This window comes from Meleagris gallopavo, chromosome 1, assembly GCF_000146605.3.
Source record: "Meleagris gallopavo isolate NT-WF06-2002-E0010 breed Aviagen turkey brand Nicholas breeding stock chromosome 1, Turkey_5.1, whole genome shotgun sequence".
Taxonomy (NCBI): Eukaryota; Metazoa; Chordata; class Aves; order Galliformes; family Phasianidae; genus Meleagris; species Meleagris gallopavo.
In genome coordinates, this window is record NC_015011.2 from 8,724,457 (window position 1) to 8,746,251 (window position 21,795).

General features: G+C 40.6%; 1 protein-coding gene across 14 annotated transcripts in view; it reads right to left on the bottom strand.

Annotated features, from left to right (window-relative positions):
* Positions 1-21,795, bottom strand: part of CELF2 (CUGBP Elav-like family member 2) — a 301,902-nt gene that overhangs the window by 114,105 nt on the left and 166,002 nt on the right. For 13 of the 14 annotated variants that reach the window (XM_010720047.3, XM_010719640.3, XM_010719703.3 and 10 more), the window contains one exon: positions 16,773-16,969. In XM_010720047.3, the coding sequence (XP_010718349.1) occupies positions 16,773-16,950 (178 nt within the window). In that variant the 5' untranslated portion in view covers positions 16,951-16,969. Of the gene's footprint in view, positions 1-16,772; positions 16,970-17,132; positions 17,259-21,795 lie in introns of those variants that run through there. The other variant, XM_010719968.3, reaches the window with a different exon arrangement.

Consider the following 21,795-nt stretch of genomic DNA (forward strand, 5'->3'; position numbering starts at 1 on the left):
AAAATCCAAGGTTTCCTAGTAGCATATTTCATCTTCAGCCTCTGCTCCTTCTCTGACAAAGGGCTTTTTCAGTGCTTTTTTTGCATGGAGACCAATCTCAAAAATCATAATATTTAGGTAGCAGCGCCCTTTATTTAACACTGCAGTGTGGTTTTGTCTTTTATTTAATGCGTTATTATCTCTAGAAGCATCTATGTTAAGCAAATCTATGAAAACTTCCTGAAGGAGAACTGGGGAATGGTGGGTTAGGGGTCAACTTGTCAAACAAGCTTTGCAGCCACCAGATTTTACAAGCATTTCTTGCTGTTTCCAAAAAAAAATCCAACCTACTAATAGGCGACTTGTATTTGTCCCCAAATTGCAGCAGATCTAGAGAGAAACTGCAAAGCTATGTCCAAGAAACATCAAGTTTCTTTCCCCAGATAAGATGGAGGATAGGGGAGTTAGGAGATACCTGAAGGCATCTCCTATCATGTGCTGGCTCCCATTAAGTACTATTAAGGCAAATCTGAAGATATTGCCAAGCAATTCAGAATTCCCTATCAGCCTGCAGCATTCTTCACTTTTACACTTTGCATGCAAGAAAGATAAACCTGAATGTATAGTGAAATTATTTCTGAACCTGCGTATCGCATGTTTTCACTATAATACATATCACAGGCTTTGACACAGAGATAACTAAGCGATTACTTGTCAACTTCCTCTTACTCCATTAGTCTTAAAAGATAGGATAAAAAAAGCTTTTCATGTGCAACAGCAGGCTTCAGATTAGTCCTGCGGAGTTATCAAAAACGTGGAACTAAATATCAGACAAGCCCAATTTAAAATGATGAAACACTTCTGAATTCTAAAACAATTAAGCTGATTTACAACATGCAGCCTGATACACTGTAGGTTTGAATCCTTTTTTTCTTGCTTTTAAAAAGGAGAACATTTTTTTCATGCTAGTCTTAAATTAGTGTCATCAGGATTTTTTTTTTCCCTGAATATTATTCAAGAGCAATTCCTACACCACCTAAAGCTGCATGAGGAAGGTTCTTATTTCCAAAGGCTGGCTACATACAGACAATTGAAGAGCAGCAGCATCTCTTCTTTCCTTTTTTTTTTTTGTCCACGTTGTGGTACAAATTTCCTATGTTTTCAATTCTAGGTCCCTAATTTCTGCTGGTAAACCAAGGATTTTGAAGTGTTATGAAGATGCTTGCAATTTTCTCCTCTATTCCTCATGGCTGTTCCTAGAAAACGCATGCATTTAACTGCTTCAGATCCTACTGGAGTGGAGATTTAAACCAACACTGACACTGGCAATGCTGCTTTGGCTGAGCATTGTACTAAAATGTCATTATCAGAGCTTCAATATCCATTTGATTATAACTTGTGTTTTAGGAGAAGCAGAAGATATGAGAAACTCTGCTTTCAGTTACAAGACTAGGCAGTGATGGCAGTAAAACTGCTCAGAGCCTAGTCTGAAGGATACTTTGGCTTCTTTAGTATAGAATACTGGAATTTACAAAAAAGAAAAAAGATCAAAGGTACACAGCATTGACAACAGTTTCCTAAGGCTTTCACTTTTGCAACACACACAGACAATGGATTTTAAATGAAAGTTCTATTTCTCTGAACTTAAGAGTATTAATATTTTAGTCTGATTGCATTTGTGAATGAAGACATTCAGAAAGCCATTATGTTTTCAACTTAGGTTAATAATAAGGCTATTTTTCCACCCACTCTCTGGCACAGCTGTAATGTTCTTGGCCTCAAGTGGGAGGCAATGTGGAACACGGATTAGCAAGATGGATGATATACAACATACAGTGCCAATTCACATAAAATATTACTAGATTGGAAATGACTGTTTACTGTCTCAGTGATTACATGACCACTTTTTTCCTTCCAAGGAACATACACTATGTGTAGGCCCTCTATGCCAATAAAGCTTAGAGTGTAGCACCTGGGTAATGACAAATTAATTTTTGAGCTAAGCCTGATGATGGGGTCAGCCAAAATCTTAGGCAGAGTTTATCCCCAGTACTATTTTACAGGCAGAAAATGCATCCCTCACATTCATTGGTATTAGCACAGAATGGGGATTATAAACAGAAAATAAATGAGGTGGGGGGACCAAAAATAAGAAAAAAAAATGCTAGAATTGTGTCTGTTTACAGTACAATAACAAAATATTATCTTATTGGCAGGGGGCGGGGTTGGAAACAGCATCCCATGGTTCAATTCCAAATAAAGTTGGACAAAACACTTAGGAATGAACTAACTGGAACAAACGTGGACTCGGCAGACAAGAGAACTGGATGGGCAAGCAGGTTTTTTTCTATTAAGATAGCTTTCCAAGCATGGGACCTTTGCATCCTGGAAGGGGAGACAATTTGCCGGATCTCATACCCAGCTCTCCTGATGAAGAAAGCAGCCCAGCCATGAACGGATGGAAATGGAGGGCTCAGCTCTGGCTTGGGATGGTTGAAGACTGCAGCATGTTCAGGTGCCATCATACTTCCAACCACTCAGGTCACAGTTATCTTGACACAGCAACCTTCTCACTGAAATTCACTTTCTAACCATGATTTTTTTACTAAGGCATCATAAAACATGTATTTCCAAGTTCTGTGTTCTGTCCAGTAATAAAACTTTTTTTTAGCACGAAGTCAACACAAATTGTTTGAATTACAAGCGCTCAGGAGTTCCCATCACTTGGAGTGTTGGCCACAGCCCCTGGCAAAATATCACCAATACTTCAGTGTTGAAAAATGTTTTCTTCAATAATTTTAGTGAGAGAGGGCTTTCATTTGAAAGAGAAGTGCCTCAAAATGGCTAAATTGTCTCGCCCCAAGCGAGGGCTGAAAGGGCTGTTTGCAGAATCCAGACATTGCCATTTTAATGTAAATGGTTTACTGACTTAATAAAACAAATAAGCAGGCTTATATCCATATTATATCAACTGCAGATGACCTACAGTCATTGAGACACCAATTCCTACAAAAATTGTCCCACGGAAATTAATTGTCGCGTTTACTCCTCCTTCCCCCATAAGCGAATATCTAATCTCAGCACTTTGAAATGCACATTAGCTACTTCAATAAGTAAGATGAGCAATTCTTAGTTTTTTTTAACCACCTGGGGCCTAAGTGGATGATCTCTTTACATGCTCTGGATGACGAACAAGACATTAAGTATTGGAATTTTTCCTGTTGAGTAGCCCAGTGAGGCAGAGCCAAGTTTTTAGTCTTGCTCGCGTTGTCATTTCCAGAGTGTCAGACTTTCCATGATTAGTACATCCCACATTCAGGTCACCAAAGCCTCAGCTCTGCACGCCCCAGACTTGTTTCAGGGAGTTGTTCCAATGCTGTGATCCACCACCCGAAGTTCTAAGTCTGCTCCTCTGGCACGCTCAATTTGGCAGCTGTAGGAGAAGGGCTGTTAGATGAGAAAGAAATGGCAGAAGTAGGCACATTCTCTTCTCCTACTCATTCTCTAATGAGCTTTGTGCTATTTTCTCTTAAATCTTATTTAAAATTTCATCCTTGTACAGTAAGATCAGCAGGAACAGATCTTTGCTTCAGTAAAGATGCACAAAGCCCTTTTTGTTGACAAGTGTCCAAAACTCTGGCGTCTGCACTCTGCAGTCTCAGGGCAGCTTTCAGTCCATCTTGTTCGTTTGTGCCGTCAGTGTTTCAGGACAAAGAACATTTTAACAATCTGTTTGCAGAGTGTGTCTTACCATCTGTTAAGTGCATCTGCAATACATACAGTAAATGTTAACAGGAGCACACGGTCAAAGTTGGAGCCGTTGATTTTGGGTCCCATTGTTGTGTGCAGTATACGACTCTCTCGCACAGTGGAGGCGGCTGCACTTTGAGTCACTGTGTGCAGGCAATATGTCACTCTGTGAGTCCAGAAACTGCCAAAATTTCCCTACAAAATAGTTGTTTTTCAGGAGTCAAAACAGTCCAAGAGTCAAAATTCCCTAAAAAATATATCCCCAAAGCAATGTATTTCTAGGGAAACTTTCAAAAGTTGAAGCCATGACAGCATCCATGAGATCACAGTGCCAAATTAACTTTTTCATTACACTTAAATACAAAACAAAGCTACAAAACTTAGGGAAAAAGAGATACCAGGCACTACCTAATGAGCACTCAATTATAAATGTTACAAAGAAATGTCTGAAAAGAATTCCTACTCTCTCTTCTACACAGGATTGTTCCAAAAAATCACATCTGGCCACAATGGCGATAATGTTTCTCAACTTTACTGAGTATTTTTCATATTTTTTTTGTTTTGTATTTTGTTTTTAAGCCAGCAAGTGCTACTGACATTAAACGCACTGCACATTGCTCTCCCACTCCTTGCAGCACAGATTGTTATTCTCCTGCTTTACATGCTGATTTCTCTTTTGTGAACTGAGACCTTGAATATTTTCACAAGGGAAAAGCAGATCAATGATTTTTTAAGAGAGCTAAACAATTCTGTGTAATGAACATCAGTTGACATGGGCAATTACACTTCTTCACACACAAAAAAGCCCAAAACACAAATACAAAGAGGAGACTATAATTCCTTTGAATGGCATGTGGCCTACTGACTGTAGCAGAATGTCAACTGCATGCGTAAACAGGGGTGGGTGAAGTTCGGGAGTGAAATGTGGATCATTATATTGGAAGATGCGTAGGTTAATAAAAACTTTTGCCATTTCATTTGGCCAACAAGAAAGAAAGTTGCTTTAGAAAGCAACCCTCTGTTTCCCAGTTTTCATCGAAAAATCACTTCTTTGTTTTTGTTGCTGGATGCATGGAGAAGTTTTCTGAAATTTCATATGTTCTTTTTAAAGAGTGAATATGAAAGGAAAATAGATAATATCAAACATAAAAAAGTTGCATACTTCAATTATATTTGTACTGTTAAAAAATGTTTTGCAGAAGCATCCAATATATTCTGTCTTCTCCTCAATGGTTAAAGCACAGGAGCAGAGTGGGAAAACTGAATATCTTTATCACTGGCTGGAAGCACGTCTCTGGCTATGTCACTCTGCCTCCACGCATCTGAGCTTTCCCATAACGTGAATCTGTTAACACGGCTTATTTGCATTTCTGCTTTCATGTAGGAAGTCACACAAAATACCCTCCTGGATGTCGCTGTGACATCTTTGTATAATGCAAGAGTGAGAATCCTGTATTTATGGCAGCATTAAAAATACCAGCAGCATTATTCAACAAAACCCCTCTCCAACACAATCAATCCCTGTTCTTGTTAGCAGAGCCTGTGCAATCAGCACCAACCGCCCAGCCCCACTCCTACTGTACACATGCCCTACTGTACTGGCCACCATCCATGGCAGCTGGGATGGCCACTTACAACTGCCAAATGCATTAGATGCTTGGAAAATCATCTGTAGCAGGTGAGGTGATTACATTTTACGTACATACACTGATATTTGCTCTTATCTCCAAGCCTATTCCTATTCAGCAAAGCAATGAAGAACATGCTTCAACTTTAATCACCCGCTGAAGTCATCAGGGCTGTGTGCTTAGCTGAACAGGGGTCTTTAGGAGCCAAATATTATTTTTAGTAATAAGGAGACCTGGCAATACACTAGATGAAGCATTTGATAGTAAGTAACATTAATTCAATTAAATCCTCTTACGGCATACACTCTTCAGCTAATGTAGTTTACAGTGAAATTTTCTCCTGCACTCATTTAAATATAATTGCTGCACTTATCTTGTCATGTGGAAATTTCTGAAGGTTACTTGTACTGTGCATGTGTAAACCTACAAGCTATGCTGACCTTTAGTTGTGAGATTCTTTTGAACTACTTAGACTGCAGCATCTAAAATAATAATGATAATGATAATAATAATTCCCCGCTTTCACACAGCACCTTTTAACTCAATATGTACCCATGTGAGAGCTAGGAAGCAACGAGACACAGAATGGCATGCTAGTAGCTGAGGACTGGAAAGGAAAACTAACACTTGGGAATGTGGAGAATGTAAGGGCTGGGAGATAATGCACTCTGAAAGCAGAATTTTGGTGCAGCGTTTTTTGCTCAGTTCTTGCAAAAAACACAAAGTGGTTGTGGCATTGAGACAATTTTGTATCTACTTCTCACACAAGAGCTGGTATTACTAATAGCTATGGGGCACATCAGTGTCATGGTGTGGAACCATGCTCTGTGATAGCTATCAGCACCTGATTGAGCGCAGCTACTGACAAAACCCACGGTCACTGAGGTTAGTGACACTCCCAGCTGCCTTCTCACAGGTCTCACTTAATGTACTCCAAATGACTGACAAAACTGGAAACTGGCATCAGTTGAAAAACTCAACAAGCCTACATCAAAACTCCAAAACAAAATAATCGAGCCCCAAAGCACAGCAAAACTTCAGTGCGCACAAATACACATAGCTGTTTGGAGAATTTAATGCAGTACTGAAAGGATGGGCACAGAGATATGAATAGAAACCTGCTGAGCATGATGGAGGTGAGCATACTGGAAAACCCCACATACACACAAGTGAACATTTCAGGCCCTTCTTATGGCAGACCTTCCACCACAACCCTTAAGCTCTCTGTACCTAAGTTCCAGAACTGCAAAAGTAAACTTTGCTCAGTTTCTCCATCTCTGTAAGTGCAAGCAAATGTAAGGATGAGAAACATTTGATAAAATCATGTCTCTTTGGACATCAAAGCCTGACAAAGCTTGCTTTTTGCAGCATTACATAAAAAAAGGGAATGAATACTCTCACTAACCCCATCACTAGAGTTGCTCAAGGCCAGGTTGGATGAGGCCCTGGGCAGCCTCATCTGGCGAGTGGCAACCAGCCTATGACAGGGGATTGGAACTGGATGATCTTTAAGGTACCTTCCATCCCAAGCCACTCAATGATTCTATGATTTTCATCCTCTTGGTCAAGCCCAAGACCTATTGGATGAGGACCCATCAAGCGACTTTGTGCAGCTCTTATGGCACAGCTGACATCAAGGGAGAACTCTTATATTGAGAGTTGATAGAGGAGATCTCTCAGTCTCAGCATTTTCCCTTCCACAGATAGTTACCCCATGCCCATGAAGTGAATTAAAAGTGACGAGAAAAATCTAATTGAGCCAATGACAACAAAACCCTCTGCACTACAGAAGATGAAGCCCCAGAGGAATTACTCAATACAGTCCATGTTGAATCTACAGTGATTTTATATGCCATGATCTGCAAATGAAAAGGAGGCCTACTGTTTAATACACATTTTAATTGAGGGGGACATAGAAGGAGTGGGGCTCAGTGTCTATGTGTCTGCTACATGCTTTTTTTCTGGCAGTGGTCCTTCTTAGATCCACTTCATACTTGATTAAACCAATTCTGAGTTCACCTGGGTAGTATTAACATCACAGAATCATTGTGCTGAAGGAGTTCAGAGATTTGAGCACTGAAAAGGAGGGCAGCAGACTTCATCCAGGCACAGGCACATACAGAACACTGCCTGCCTGCTCCAAGTCACTCAGCAATTTGGGAAACATCCCACAGCCCTGTGTATCTCACTTTTTCCAGCTGGTAACAACTGCGTACTGATACTTGTCTCCCTTTGCAAAACACTCAAGAAGTGTGGCTAAGCAGTGCTGCTCCACATGGTGCCTCGCACATCCGTACAGCCCCGATGTCTCACGCAGCACCCTACATTAATCCACTCCCTGTTGCAGTACAGCTCCCGAAAATTGCAATTGAAAGCATGACATCTTGAGCTACTAGGATAGATAATTATTGTTTCAAACGAATCTGCCCAGTTCAGTTAGGCAAATAAGAGACACGGTTTATTATAAAACCACCTCTTCCATCTCTTTCCAGATCATCTCACTCTTCTGAAAGACTATGTGACTGGGACGCAGTCATTATCTTAAATTAAAACCATGAGGTAGTAGACACTGGAGCTTTTTCCACTACAAATAATAATGGATTTATGCATCACAAAGTTTAATCTGCAGAGTGGAAGTCTAACGTCCCACTTAAAACTGCATACTCATGGGCACAGATGAAACAGTAATTAGGTTCAGTGAAAACCTGAAAAGATTCACTGGAAACATTCAAATTTAATTTATTCACGAGCTTTTCTCAGAGTGTTTTTATAAGCAATTAGAAATTGCTTATGAAAGGAATCACAGATTCCTGAAAATGCCTTTTTTATGGAGGCAGACAGACCAGCAGATTTATATGGCACACGGAGCCTTCCATATATCCCATAGATCACTGGCTGGAGTTAAGCTCAAGCCTGGTTTAGAAGTCACTAACAAACTCAGTCCCTAGGAAATTATTTGCTACTTGTTTGAAATAACGTGCTGATGTTGACAGGGCACGATGAAGTGGACAGATGTTTAAAAAGCTCTGCAATATTATCACTGTCACTGCCCAACTCTTCCTGGCTCCTCTACCACAGACAACTGGCACTAAGCAGGTTATGAGTTCAGTCAGCACTGAAGCATACTCAGGACCGTGCTTTCTGTCTCCTGCCCTAAATGAAAATGCAGGGCATCAAGGTCCAATGCAGCAAAGATTAAAGTAATGAACTCGCATTTAATTCATACTGCAAATGCTACACAACCACCCGTTCTGTAACATATTTTAAAAGGTCGAAGATTAACAGATATCCTTTCAAGGCGTTCCCAGGATTTAAAATTCACATCAAGAACTAGGAAAATCGATGACATATTTATACTAAAAACCATTTTACATGGTTTTTGGCTCTTTATCTGCACTGTAATATTAAGTATTGTTCACACCATCTCAGCAGTGATGGAAAAAATTCCTCCTGTTCTGGATTCTTTCAATGAGCAAAACTTCTCAAACTGTGGCTTTTAATTTTACACTTTTATTTGTGTGTATGTGTGCATGTGCACCAGTGTCTCATTTTGTGGGGCGACAGTGCAGTACGAAAACAATGAGATGGAAATTAATCTTGGAAGCTGCAGTACAGCTGAAATGCATGCTCACTAAGCTAGCTCACAACCACATCTCATTTTGACACTGCTCAGCTGTAGAACACTTTCTTTGAGCTCCATGCCAAAGTGTGTGAAGATTTCAGACTCACCTTCAAATCCCTCATAAAACCTCCTGATAAAGTCGTGAGCAAATGGCTCAAATGTTAATAATGAATGGAACTAGAAACAACATATAATGAAGAAAGAGCTTTTTGGAAGTCATTGCTCTTTTAAGAAAAGCACACATCACATTTCATGTGGTAACAGATAAGTAATGTATGTTTACTCAATTAATAAAAAAATGAAACAGGAAATTTGGGTGCTGGAATTAAAACTCATTGATATGAGATTTACTATGCAACTGAAGAAACTGGATACCATAAATTTCAAACTGACATTGTCCTGTGTTATTGCAAATGTGCATGTTTTAAATGTATGCATCAATCTTAAAAATATTTAAACATGTATGTGATTTTATGTCTGGGGATTATATCCATTGATGAATTCCTAAGTGCAAGTGCAAGTGCATGACTTGACTTAGATTTTCTCCATGCATTACAATTTTTGCCTTTGAGATTATACATTTGAGAGAGAGAGGTTGGGCATATTATTCAGATTCAATAATGAAATTTGATTAACTGTTTTTTCAAAGATATTGAAAGTTCAGGCTGTTTTACTGCCTCCCCATGTGTGCTTTCTGCTACAACGACAGCATTTCTAAAAACAGATTACCCATTTATATTTTAAGACATTTGGGATTATTTTGGTGAAGTTCTCAAATGTTCTGTAAGTAAATGCTTGATGGTGTGCTGAAGTCAAAATTATAACAAAGCTCTGCCTGCCTTTTTAAGAACCATGCAAGATATTCTTTTCCAGCACGGTCTTAACAAAAGACACTATATTTTAAGCTCCCTATTTCTCAGTCATTTGCCTTCAATTGCTTTTAAATATAATTATATATTAAAAAAAAAGACAAATACGTTTTTTATTTGGCTTTTTTTTTGTTATTGTTGCTTATCCTGAAGTATCAGAAAAACTGTGCACACATTTTCAGCTGTGTCTCTGGCATTTTCAGAGGTACCTGGAAAGTGCCTGGATTTATTTAATGTCTGAACTGAAGCTCAAGTATCCTTTTACATAATGCACTTTTCTCTAAGTGTTTATCAGACATGAACATTAGAGATCTATTAAGAAAACTGCAATTGATTATGAAGTTCTGTGCTTCTAAGGGCTTGCCTTGGTATTGGTTTTCTATCTAGTTAACTAAACTGATTCATGTAGTTTGTTCGAGTTCATTCCAGTTTATGCACTTTTTCAGCATAGATTTAATTAGCAATGTTCTTATATAGTCTTAGCTCAGTTTTCAAAATTCATAGACAGTTACAAACCACAGTTAGGCTGCAATAAAAAAGTGCAGCTGATGAGCCCCAAAGCAATCTACTTTAATTCCCTACAGATATTTTATTTTTTAAATTCCTTACAGCAACAACTCGAGTCCTCACTTCTGGACCAAGCTTCCTCTGTCATAAATACCCTAAAAACACAGAGAAAAGCACCTAAATTAAAGCTTAATTCTGTAGTCATTTACTGCTGTACACAGTAACATCACAAATAAGGATAAGGAAGGTTTTATATGCTATCTCTCTCTTCAAATATCACAACCAAAGAAACACTCTCTACTCAATCCTCCCAACTTCCTCTATTATTCCTGTTTTGCAAACACACAAACACAAAACCCCTGCTCTCATTACAAGATCTGCATGAAGACGTTCCAGGAGTTCTGCAGTCTGACTACGTGGGATTTGCTCGGATACATTTTGGTATAGCAGTGGAGGACTTTTTTGCCAAAATCAATAATGGGAATATACAGTGAGACTGATTTATGTGGAGAACAGGTTTGCAATCAAGTATGCAATGGGACATTAACCTCATCTGCTCCTTCTCTTCAAAGCCATCCAAAAATATCAGGGGTCACCAGAAACCTCAGCTCCTCTTCAAGCAGCATATAGATAACCCAGGCACACAGCCCTGGCAGCCCATCCTGCTTACGGGGTGAAACTGTGCTGGATGTGGGGAGCAGTCATGTCCAACACAACTCCAGGCATGCCCATGTCGAAACACAAAATGGAGGCAAGAAAAAGTTTATTTCTGAACTTTTCTTACTGCTGATTCTGGAAGACCATTCTCTATGCTGCATGTGGAAGAAGAAAGTTTGACTAAAGAAGATTTTTTTTCCTTTTGGCCTGCTGTTTCTCAGTCTTAAATCTATGCTGTGCAGTCCCGGGGTTCGATATTAATTGAAAGAGCTGATCTATTCCTGCCTTTGGTATGCACTTCAACATACTTCAATTGTATCCCCTTATAACTTTTTTTTTCCAGACCAAGGTACAGTCCTGTATTCTTCCACAGCTTCTTCTCTTTTAGCTTTCTTGTAAGTCAATGCTTGAAGCCCTTTACAAGTTAACCTTCTTAGACCTTTCACCATAGCTTAACCCTCCCCGACTTCATACAAAATCATGCTGCTCTTCTCTGGACCTCTGCCCCTTTCTATAGAACGGTGCTAAATATTGGTAACTGTAGTTTAAAACATGATCAAAAAAATCCTTCGTTAGGTGGTACGGTATTTCCTTGAAAGCTATATTCAATGCTCCCATTTATACAGCTCCACATTTTCAGTAGCTTTTTGACCACACGGACACAAAACATCATGTTAGTACTTTCATGGTATGTGAACTCTTCAAATCCTCTCCAGCTCTTGAATCTTTGAAAAAGATACTCATTCAACATCTGCGCTCACTCAAAACTCACATTTACTCATCCTGCCCACGGTTCATTTTACCTGAGTTTCTTTGTATGAAGTTGTTTGCTCCAGGTTACCTTCTCCTCCATCCAGCGCCTTCTGCGCGATCCAAAAAGTTGGATAACAACTTAGTGGTTCTCTCTCTGTCAAAGCCATTTACATAGAGAGTGAAAAAGTATCGATCTCCAATACCAGTCCCTGTGGTTCTCCAATCATCATCCCCTTTTTCTCCCTTGGCCCGTAACCTTCTCCCATTCTAATCTGCCCTCGATCATCTCACCAGCTCCTTTCTCCGTATGAAAATGGGCCCTTCCCTGCTTCCCCAGCAGCCGTGTGCATTAGGCTCCTGTGTGACGCTGTGTGAAATGCCCCTGGGAAATCCAACTTGATTATATACACAATTTCACACCTGTCCACTCTCAGAAAAACCTCTTGAAAACTCCAGCAGATTTGTAGAATAAGAATTACCTTTTATAAAAATCAGCTCACATCTACAGTATATTTTATAACGCTACTTATAACCCATATAAAATTCGGGAATTAAGGTTCTTGAAAGATTAAATTTAAACACCCCAAGGTCAGAAACCAAAAAGTTGAAAACCTGACTTTATCACCTGCTCCCCCGCCCTGTTGTGCTTGCATCTAACAGCAGAATTTGGCTTTTGCCAGTCTTTGCTGCATGATACTTCACACAGTGTACAAGGCATTGGTTAAAAAGAAGTACTTTTTCATTCAGTGCAGGACAGATTTCAAGCCCAGGATTGTAACATAAGATCTCTCAGCTGTGATCACTAAAATTTAGTCTAAAATATGCATGCACAATGGCTGCAGTACTGACTCCTGCAGTGTACATGTTTAGGACACAACTCATCAGATCTCAAAAACTAAACAACACTCATGGGAACCTGCGAGAACATCCTAAACTCAAAGTATGTCAGTGGAAAATATGCGGAGAAACCCTGACTCCTGCAGTACTGGCTGAAGGGAACTTCTAAAATAGCTTTGCAAAACACAATGCATTGAAATTGCTTCTGTGAGCAGGCAGAGTGCAATTAGCTGAGTGGTGTGCAGATGGTAGGCAAGGAGCACTTGGTTAACATCTTTGCTAATAATTAGAGTGGGCTTGTGTACCAAGCAAAGTGCTTCTGCTCCACTCCCATGCAGGACTGCCTAAGTCCCCTCATCTCCTCCTTCCCCACATGGAATCGGGCACTGAGCAGGAGCATTGTGTTCGATGGACTGGAAGATGCATTACAGGCAGGAGGACTTCTGAAGGGACTGCTTATAGCCACAACTATACCCAAGCAATCAGATAACTTCTGCCTCCGATATGCCTTGCCCATCCTATCTCACCTGTATGTAGCAGATGAATGCCTCATTATCAGATTCCCCTGCTTGCTTCTCGGTAGACTTAAATTATCACGTTAAATAGGATAATAATAAACACTGGCCTTTAACTACAGCACGTCCTTGTTCACTCAGCATCCTATCTCTAATCTGATAACAAGTATGCAAAAGGCTACAAGGGAAGAGAGAGGTGGTTGTCACATGTGCTTTACTTGCTTCCTGGAGGGAGATTCCTGCACGAGCGGGCTCAGCCTCATGCTTTGTGGGTCCTTGAACCCTGCAAGAATTAACAAGTATAGAAATGGGGGCAAGATACAAAAACGATATTGCACATCTGACCCAAAACTCTTGCCACTTATGAGAGAGCATAAGCAGCCCTATGCCATCTGCCTGCTTCAGCACTCCAACGCTGAAACAAAAGCAGTGAGAGAAATATTTCCACCTTATGAGAACAGTGGGGAAGAGGAGAAGTCTTGGTGGTGCTGGATGCTACCTTCACATTGAGCTCACTGCATTAGAGGTGGAGGTATGTATTACTGGAGCTCTTTTTAACAACTGGCCTGAAAAAGTCACCTATCCTCCCAGAATAAATTATATAAAGGAGGTAAAATGGACTGGGAGCAGACAGCTGATCTGCTGAGACTTTCAATCCCCTTAGCCCTCAGAAGCTGAAAGTGCCATTTAATTCAGTGCTACAGGATTTCCTGAACAATTATTTTATTCTGTATGTGTGTGAATAGTGTTTGCCTAATCCCCTGGATTTCTCTTGTTGCAGAAAGAGGAAGAAATCTTACAAAACAACAGGGGATAAACACATGAAGTCAAATTACTTTGCTGAGCTCTTTCGTGCATCTGAAAAGAACCAGAGGGCTGCAAGCTCTGGACAGTACGAAGAGTTTCCTACTTAAGGAGAATATTCCAGCTATCACCCACTGAAATGCAGCCATTCCTGTGTATAAGACCAAATTAACAAAGCTGCACAGAAGCAGCATTTCCGTGGAAGTAATATGCTTTTTCTCTATTTTTCCCAATTCCATCAAACTTGTCTTTCCACCTCTCTTCCTTCAGCTTCAGCTTTTCAGAGCTGGCAAGGAATACAAGAAGTAGGAAAGCAATGAACTAGGCCGTCTGTCGTTTGAGGGTATGAAAGGCAGTCTTAATAACAGCAGGAGAGAGAGAAGCAGCCGATGGTTATTTTTGACAGAACTGGGAGACACTCAGATTGCTGCTTCATAAACAGCTCATCAGAGGAAAAGTCTGTGCAAATGGCAGAAGCCCCTTTGGCCGCACTAACAACACAAAGCCCTCATCTGGTATGAGAAAAATCTTTCAAAAATCAAAGATTTTTTCTTTCTTCAAAGAAAATAGCCAAGCCCAACCCCAAATGTGTAGTAACACTAACTTGCATTTTTGTCATCGCAATTCATGTTATTAAATACCAATTACATGGCGCAGGCAAAGCATGTCTCAGGCACTGTGATGAGAACTGAAGTATCAGATATTTTTCAGGGTGATTTTTTTTTTTTATAACAGATTCTTAATCTCTCACACAGAATCCTTTGTGCTTCTGGATTAAGAAAATAAAGATCATTCCTAGTCAAAAGATACCCACATGAAACTCAAGAGGTTTCTATATCTGGCAGCTTTGCTGGCAGCTTCAGCCAGGAATAAGCATGGACATAGGCTGCTCCACAGCTTCCAAGGGAAAAGCTGACCACTGGAGGACCTCACTGCTGTGTCAGGGAAATATAAGTCCGAAGGTTATTCTGTCTTTTTGGGGGATTAATTTCATTTACTCTTAAAACATTAATGCCTGAAGTGACATAAAAGCATCATGTCTGAGTGGCTGAAAAGAGTCCTAGCTAAACAACAACAAAACACTTTTCAAAGAGAATACTGAATACAGGGACTACAAGGCTTCATAATTAGTCTACAATGATTTGCATGACCTGTGCTTAATCCTTATGCCTTCCAGCCACCTGCTAGACAGGTACGTATAATGGAAAACACTACAGAAATGGGAATCAATGACTTTCCTCTGTCTAACCACAGTATCATTCTCACTTCATTTACTGCTTTAGTGGGAAGGCATTTCTGTGGCCCGGGAATCAGCTCTTCCTAAATGGCCAAGTCTCAAAGTTCAGTATTTTAGTGGTTTAAACTAAGTAGGAGTTTGCTCATCCATAGCAGCCCGGACTGCTGAAAATCCAGTTCTCTGACCTCTTAATGCTGCCTTCTATCCAGTGTTACAAGGAAAAGACACTTGGTGAGGGCACTGGGCTAACAGAGCAGGGGGCTGCACGCTCAGCTGCATCACTTCTAGGGAACGGAGAGAGGTGGAAACAGAACTGAAACACTGCAATAACAAATACCTTCTGCAGTAGTGGTGGAAGACAGCAATCTAGTACGGGACTTGATAAGCAGCAGGGTACCCCTATGAGCCCTTTACCTGTGTCACCATGATTCTGAGACAAAATACCTGTTCTTTTAACCAGAAACGACATATCAAAAGAAAGATATGACTCAAAGCACAAGACTGCTTAAATTGGGATAGCAAAGAGGAGGAAATGCTGAGCCTGGGCAGAGCTGCACACAAAGCATGGGAGCAGCCGGGGCTGTGTTGTGTGCTGCACGTGACAGCCATCACCTCTCACTAAACTGGAAATTTCGAGGGTGCTGCTTTGCACCGTTAGCTAGCTGCTAGCCCATAGAATCACTCTGCGAGATTTCCCCATAAAGGATTTTAAATGCAGTGTTGGGAAAAGACTAAAAACGAGTAACTATCGAGTCATTTCACAACCAAGCACAAATGCCTCTGAGTGGTGCCAATTATTTGCAATGCCAGCAACGATTTAATATATGAAACTCGACAATCTCAAACTGTAAGTGAAAGTAGACAGAGAAAAAAACACATTCTGTGAGACAAAATATTCACTTTAAGGCTACACATAAGACTATGTTATAATTATATAATACACAGAATTGTCACATGCCTAAATATGCATAGACATACAGCTAAAGAAAGCAATACAGTTAAGGACAAATGCTTTGTATGTAGCAGAAAAATTGCAGAAAGAAAAAAACCATCCTTTTCTTTTAGAAAAATACCATTGCCAAAAATCAATCCTTTAGCATAACCACAAAAATAAGAAATCAGATTTTTGAGAAAGGCCGGGGCAATTCTATTTTTTAATTGCTATTGCCTCTGGAGCAATGACGTAGCAAGAGCCCTCTGCTATTCTTTCCCTCCGTCTGCATCCTGAAAATCATTCTCACCTGGGGTGCAAAGAGAGGAAACAAAAGGAAGTAGAAAATTATATTTTTCATGAGCTAATCCTGGGAAAGTGACCGCTCAGGTTTCCATGTCTCTTGGCAATAATAATTTAAACAAGGATGGCAATCTTTTGTTATTTTTTGCACAGTTGGAATGCTCACTTCCAGATAACAGACATTTAAACTGCAATTTAAGAAGAAGAGGAAGACAGCAATCGATAGGTATTCAGGAGTTCTCTCCTCTTAGGAATGCTGCATAGCTCAACACAGTATGCTTCAAAACAGACAGCCCAGATGCAAGCCTCTTTGGAAATTCTAAAGGCAAGCAAGATCACTGAAAAAATCCCTGAAAGCAAACAGAGTACAACTACTGTACCTTTACTTTGGGGAGGGTTCTGACTTCTGTCTCGGAGAACATTAATCTGGTAGACAGCTCCGTAAGGCTCAAAAAGTTCTTTTAACTCTTTTTCCGACCATGAACGGGGAATCTGTCCAACAAACATCTTAATGGCATCTGGGTCTGGTTGGTCTGAATGATCCAAAGCTCCATTCATCTTGTTAGCTGTGCCGTTACTAGAAAGTGGAAGAAGAGATGAAAAAGAAAAGGCAAGTTAGGAGACTACGCAGTTTTCATGTGCACTAGATGCAAAAGATGATGTCAATTGGCACAGAGCAGGAAAAAAATCGGTATTTAATTAATAGCATAAGTATTATGTACAAAAAACAATGAGATTACATTTTTCATTGAGTCTGGTTTTCTCTGCAGGCTGCTGCTTAATGTCATTATATAAGAAGAGAGCTGCACCACGCAAGCCAGTACTTTTGCATTTTAAAGCAGAGGAGAGTGGCAAGTAAGTACAGATTTCTCTCCATGGCCGTTGTAAACAGAACTGCTGCGAATTCTCACTGAACTGGCTACTGGCAGAAATAAGGCAGTGCTGGGGTGTGTGTGTGTGTGTGTGTGTTGTTTTGTAATAAAGTCACATGAAAGGAATATGAAACACTTGGCAATCTGTCAGATGACTAATGCAAGATGCCAGCGATGAATTTGCAGATTGTGTGAAGCATCCATGTGTGCATCAAATTAGTATGATATTGCCTAGAATGGAAAACACTCCAGCTATGCGGCTGGTTGCTGCCGATTAGTTGCCTACGCTCTTTAAAAAGGAAAAGCAGTCTGGAGAGTGCCAGACTAAAGCACATTGTTTATGGCAGCCTGGCACACAAAAATGCACCATTCAAAAGGAGAAAGCAGTGGTAAAATTGCTCAGAAAATTAAAATGCTGCTTCAGAAAGTTTTTCTCCATGCAGAGGACATGAAGCGTTTGAAATTTTTCACACCCTGTAAATTGTTCCCCTATCTGATCTCCAGATGTACAGCTAACTTCAAAACAACTACACAAACTTCTGCTGGGGAAAAGAACTTAGCAACCAAAAAAATCCCCTGCTCTCTGAGACATGTGACATATTACGATCTAGGAGGAGTACCCTTGCAAGGAAAACAAAGAATTTTAAATTCTAAATGAAAGTAAAAATAAACCCCACAACTCTTCTGCTTCTACTGATAATCAAGGATGGTAATTTCAATTTGGCTAGAGATTCTGTAAGTAATATGAGATTTGGATGCTTGAATTTCAAGGAGGAACACCAATGAGATGTGACTTTCAGTGCACTCCTCCCATCCTCTCACTGGGGGTAGTGAGGAGAAGACACGCATTCAGCAGTGCTGAGAGTTGATCATCCCAACCTTCACGCATCTCAGAGCCACCTGCCACTACGGAAAAACTTGGCTTCAATTACATGTTCTCCATTTGACAGTTGTTCAAGAGAAAATGACCACAGGAAGGCTTGGAAGAGCCTGAGATCTGTACAACTGGACCAAAATAATTTCATGTGTGCAAAAAAAAAAGCCAAGAATGGCAAGGAAGAAACAGCATTGTGTCATACCCCTGCATCACAGCTGGAACACATGCCAGGGCAAATTATTTAATCCTCTGTGCTCCATCTCCCTTGAAGCGCAAGGCACCTGAACGATATTAATACGCCCTTAGTAACTTCTGCACTTGCCCTGCTTACTGCAAGAAGGAGAAAATTATATTAAAGGTAGACTGTAAACCAACAAGAAGCTGCATTGTCACTTGTGAAATGCTTTTAACACGGACCAGTAGGCAATGGGATTTATCACACTCATTTATTAGACAAAATTCCCATTGATCCTAGTGGGACTCTTGCCTGAATAACAGACTGAAGGATTTGGCCCAGCCTTTTCTATCGTGTTTCATGCACAAATGCCCTCACTTGTTTTACAGATGCTCTCTGAGGCTTCTCTGCAGGTCCCAAGAACACCAATGCAGCCATTGTGATTTCTCCATTAGAAGCTGTGTGTTCTACACAGATCTAATATTAGACACCACCATCGATACCTTAAACAATCCCTACCTCAGACTCTAGGAAACAAAAAACTCCTGACTCTTTCCAATGATGCACAATGGGAGCTGCCATGGAGTGCTGAGCACCCACACGAGATGCAGAGCTCTGGAAAATACATTCTGCTGTTTCTTCAGATTTCCTATTTGTCTATGCAATGCTTAAAACAACCTCCCTAGTAGGAAGAAAAAATAAATCCCTGACCTATAGCTTAAAATAGTGGAGGAAGATGTTCCCACACTATTTTGTACCTGCAAAGACAAGAAAAGGCAGCAACTGCGCCCTGCAGCTTTGTGCTGTGCTCAGGTGACTGTTCCTTCAGAAATCTGCTTCACTTTTCACTTCATTTGTTCTCTGCTTTGTTTACACTAAAAAATGAGTCGAGTTCCTTTTTAAATTATGCCCTTCATCCATTCTCTCTGTTGGATCTCTTCTTTAAGAAATCCGCACATAATTACTGTGTTAGCCCCAAATTACAGCAGAGGTCGTATTTAATAAAGGATAAGTTTATTCCTTTGCTTTTTCCTTTACCCAAACCACCTTTACCACCGAGAGCACTACTACAATTTCCATTGCTAACAAGACAATTTCGAGGAAACCACAAAACCTAACACTTCTAACTGTTTATTCAGGTTAATTGCTCCATTACCATCAAGTTCCTGCTTTCAGCTAAAGGTGCAGGCACAGGCAAAGATCTCTTCTAATTCAACACAGTGCTTACACACTTTCTTTACTTTGGCGGGGCTGAAGAGCAATTACACTGATCATATTCCTTAAATGCTTTATTGGATAAAGATGGTTGAACGCTCTGACTGCAGGTGTAGGCTACAGTATGCTGTGTCACAACGCTCCAGGGGACAGGTTTTGTCACTAGCTGCCTGAATTAACTTGGGCAAGTCATTAAAACTTCTCCGGATTTAATTCCACCATCCTCTGACAGCCCTGCCAGTCTGCTAACTGCTGCAGATTTAGGAAAAAAAAAACCACAAGCATAACTTCAAGATTTTTCATTATAATTCTTTCCTACCAGAGGGTTGGAGTTGTACTCAGCTGCCAACGTTTTGGAAATGGGGACAAGCAAGTTGAGCATAGAGGAAGGCAGCTCTGCCAGCATAGTCAGGCTCCTCATTAAGTTACGTTTGACTTCAGTGCAAGTGAATGCTACTGAGGGTTCTGGAAGAACGGTTCCCCACCTCTGCTGGGGTTTCAGGGAGGGCATCAGCACTTGCAGAAGCATCCTCATCCACAGTTGACAGTAGGTAGAGGACTACAGCCAACTCACATGAACTGAACAAGTAGATAATAGGGAGATAACAATGAGAAAAATAATCCAACAAAATGGAACAGTTTTATACAGTCTATGGATTAAATCCTTTCCGCATACTTGAATCACCCACTGAGGAACAGTAAGTATAAAGCACACCTGACTGAGAGTTCAGCTCTCACTGAGCTTGTTCAGGTGAATGCAAAATCCAATCACACATTTTTGACCCCCTCACAAACTCTCTCTGCTAGAGACGAGTTCCCTTCTTCTCTCCCAGTCTCCACCTTCACTGTTATGGCAGGAACTGCTCTGGACAAAGACCCTGTAGTGGCCAACAGCCGCACAGTTTTTTGTCACTTTTCCCTGCCACACTCACTCCCAGAGGCAGCAGTTCTTTCCTGCCCCCATCTTCCTCACCCACTTTTCCCAGGAAAAAGAATCACAGAACCATAGAATATTCCATAGAATATCCCAATATCCCATGAACCCTCCCCTCAGTCTCCTTCTGTGGCCAAACAAACCAAGGGACCGCAACTACACATCACACACCTTGTCCTCTAGGCCCTTCACCATCTCCATAGCCCTCCTTTGGACACTGTTTAATAACAACACAAAAAAGAAATCACGCATTAAACTCTTCAAGAGATTTCAAGCAATTTTTGTGAAAGCTTAGGACCATTTCTTGCAAGCACGAATGTAATGATAGCTGTGGCTAGGAGACACTACTAAGAAGAGAATCCCTTGACAATTACTGTCAGTATCCAAATGATGACATACATAAAGAAAGAGAAGAATTAGATTATGTGGCTTGCTGTCTCTACACCGCAGCAAGCCTTCCCTCTGCGGCCAATTTAGCCCATTGGACTCCGAGATGACCCAGCACATCATCTTTGCTGACAAGGTGTCATCTGTATCGGAGAGAGCAGCCTGAGGGCAGAGATTAAGCCACCGAGTTGCTGGCTGCTTGTGGTCGCTGCCAGAGCATCGTCTCTCTCAATTTGTGCCAATTTTCTTTCTAATAACCTAACTAGCATTCCATCATTTCAGCAAGTTGACAGGGCCACTCTTTGAGGAGCTAGAGATTGTTTTAATATCACTGCTACTTAAGCAGGGGCACTGGCAAAACCCACTAGATGCCTTCTCTGCCTCTCCCATTCATATCTGTCATTATGGCAAGATGCTAAAGTGCACTGACTGCTAAGGAGGGCAGTCTTAAGGAACAAAATCTGAATCAAAAGGAACCCTCTTAAATTCATCACTGTCAATATACTTAGCATTAATCCCCGCACACTTCCATTCATGAACAAGATGCCAAGCCAGGTGCTGAAAACCTGTTGTTATGGGGACTGAATAGGTTTGCATGAAAGCTGTGTTTCAAATCCATTTTTCAGTCCTAGTCAAATTGCTTCTCAGTCTCCTATTTTGGTCAGTTTCTCTTGCAGTCCTCACTCTACTTTGGTTGCTTTGCTTTTTTGTTGGAGATTTTCCCTTTTCACACTTAACAGTACATTACCAAGCAGCATCCCTTGGAAGAACATTTCACTCCTAAGCATCAAAAGACAAGAAAAGCATGATGACAAAGAAGCTGGAAATGTAAAGATTACTAAATCCAGCTTGGCACAAAGACATTTGCAGGCATCAAAGTTTTACAGTACCAAATATTTACATTTGAGCTGTGTGATCACTGTCAGGATATGGGATGAGCACC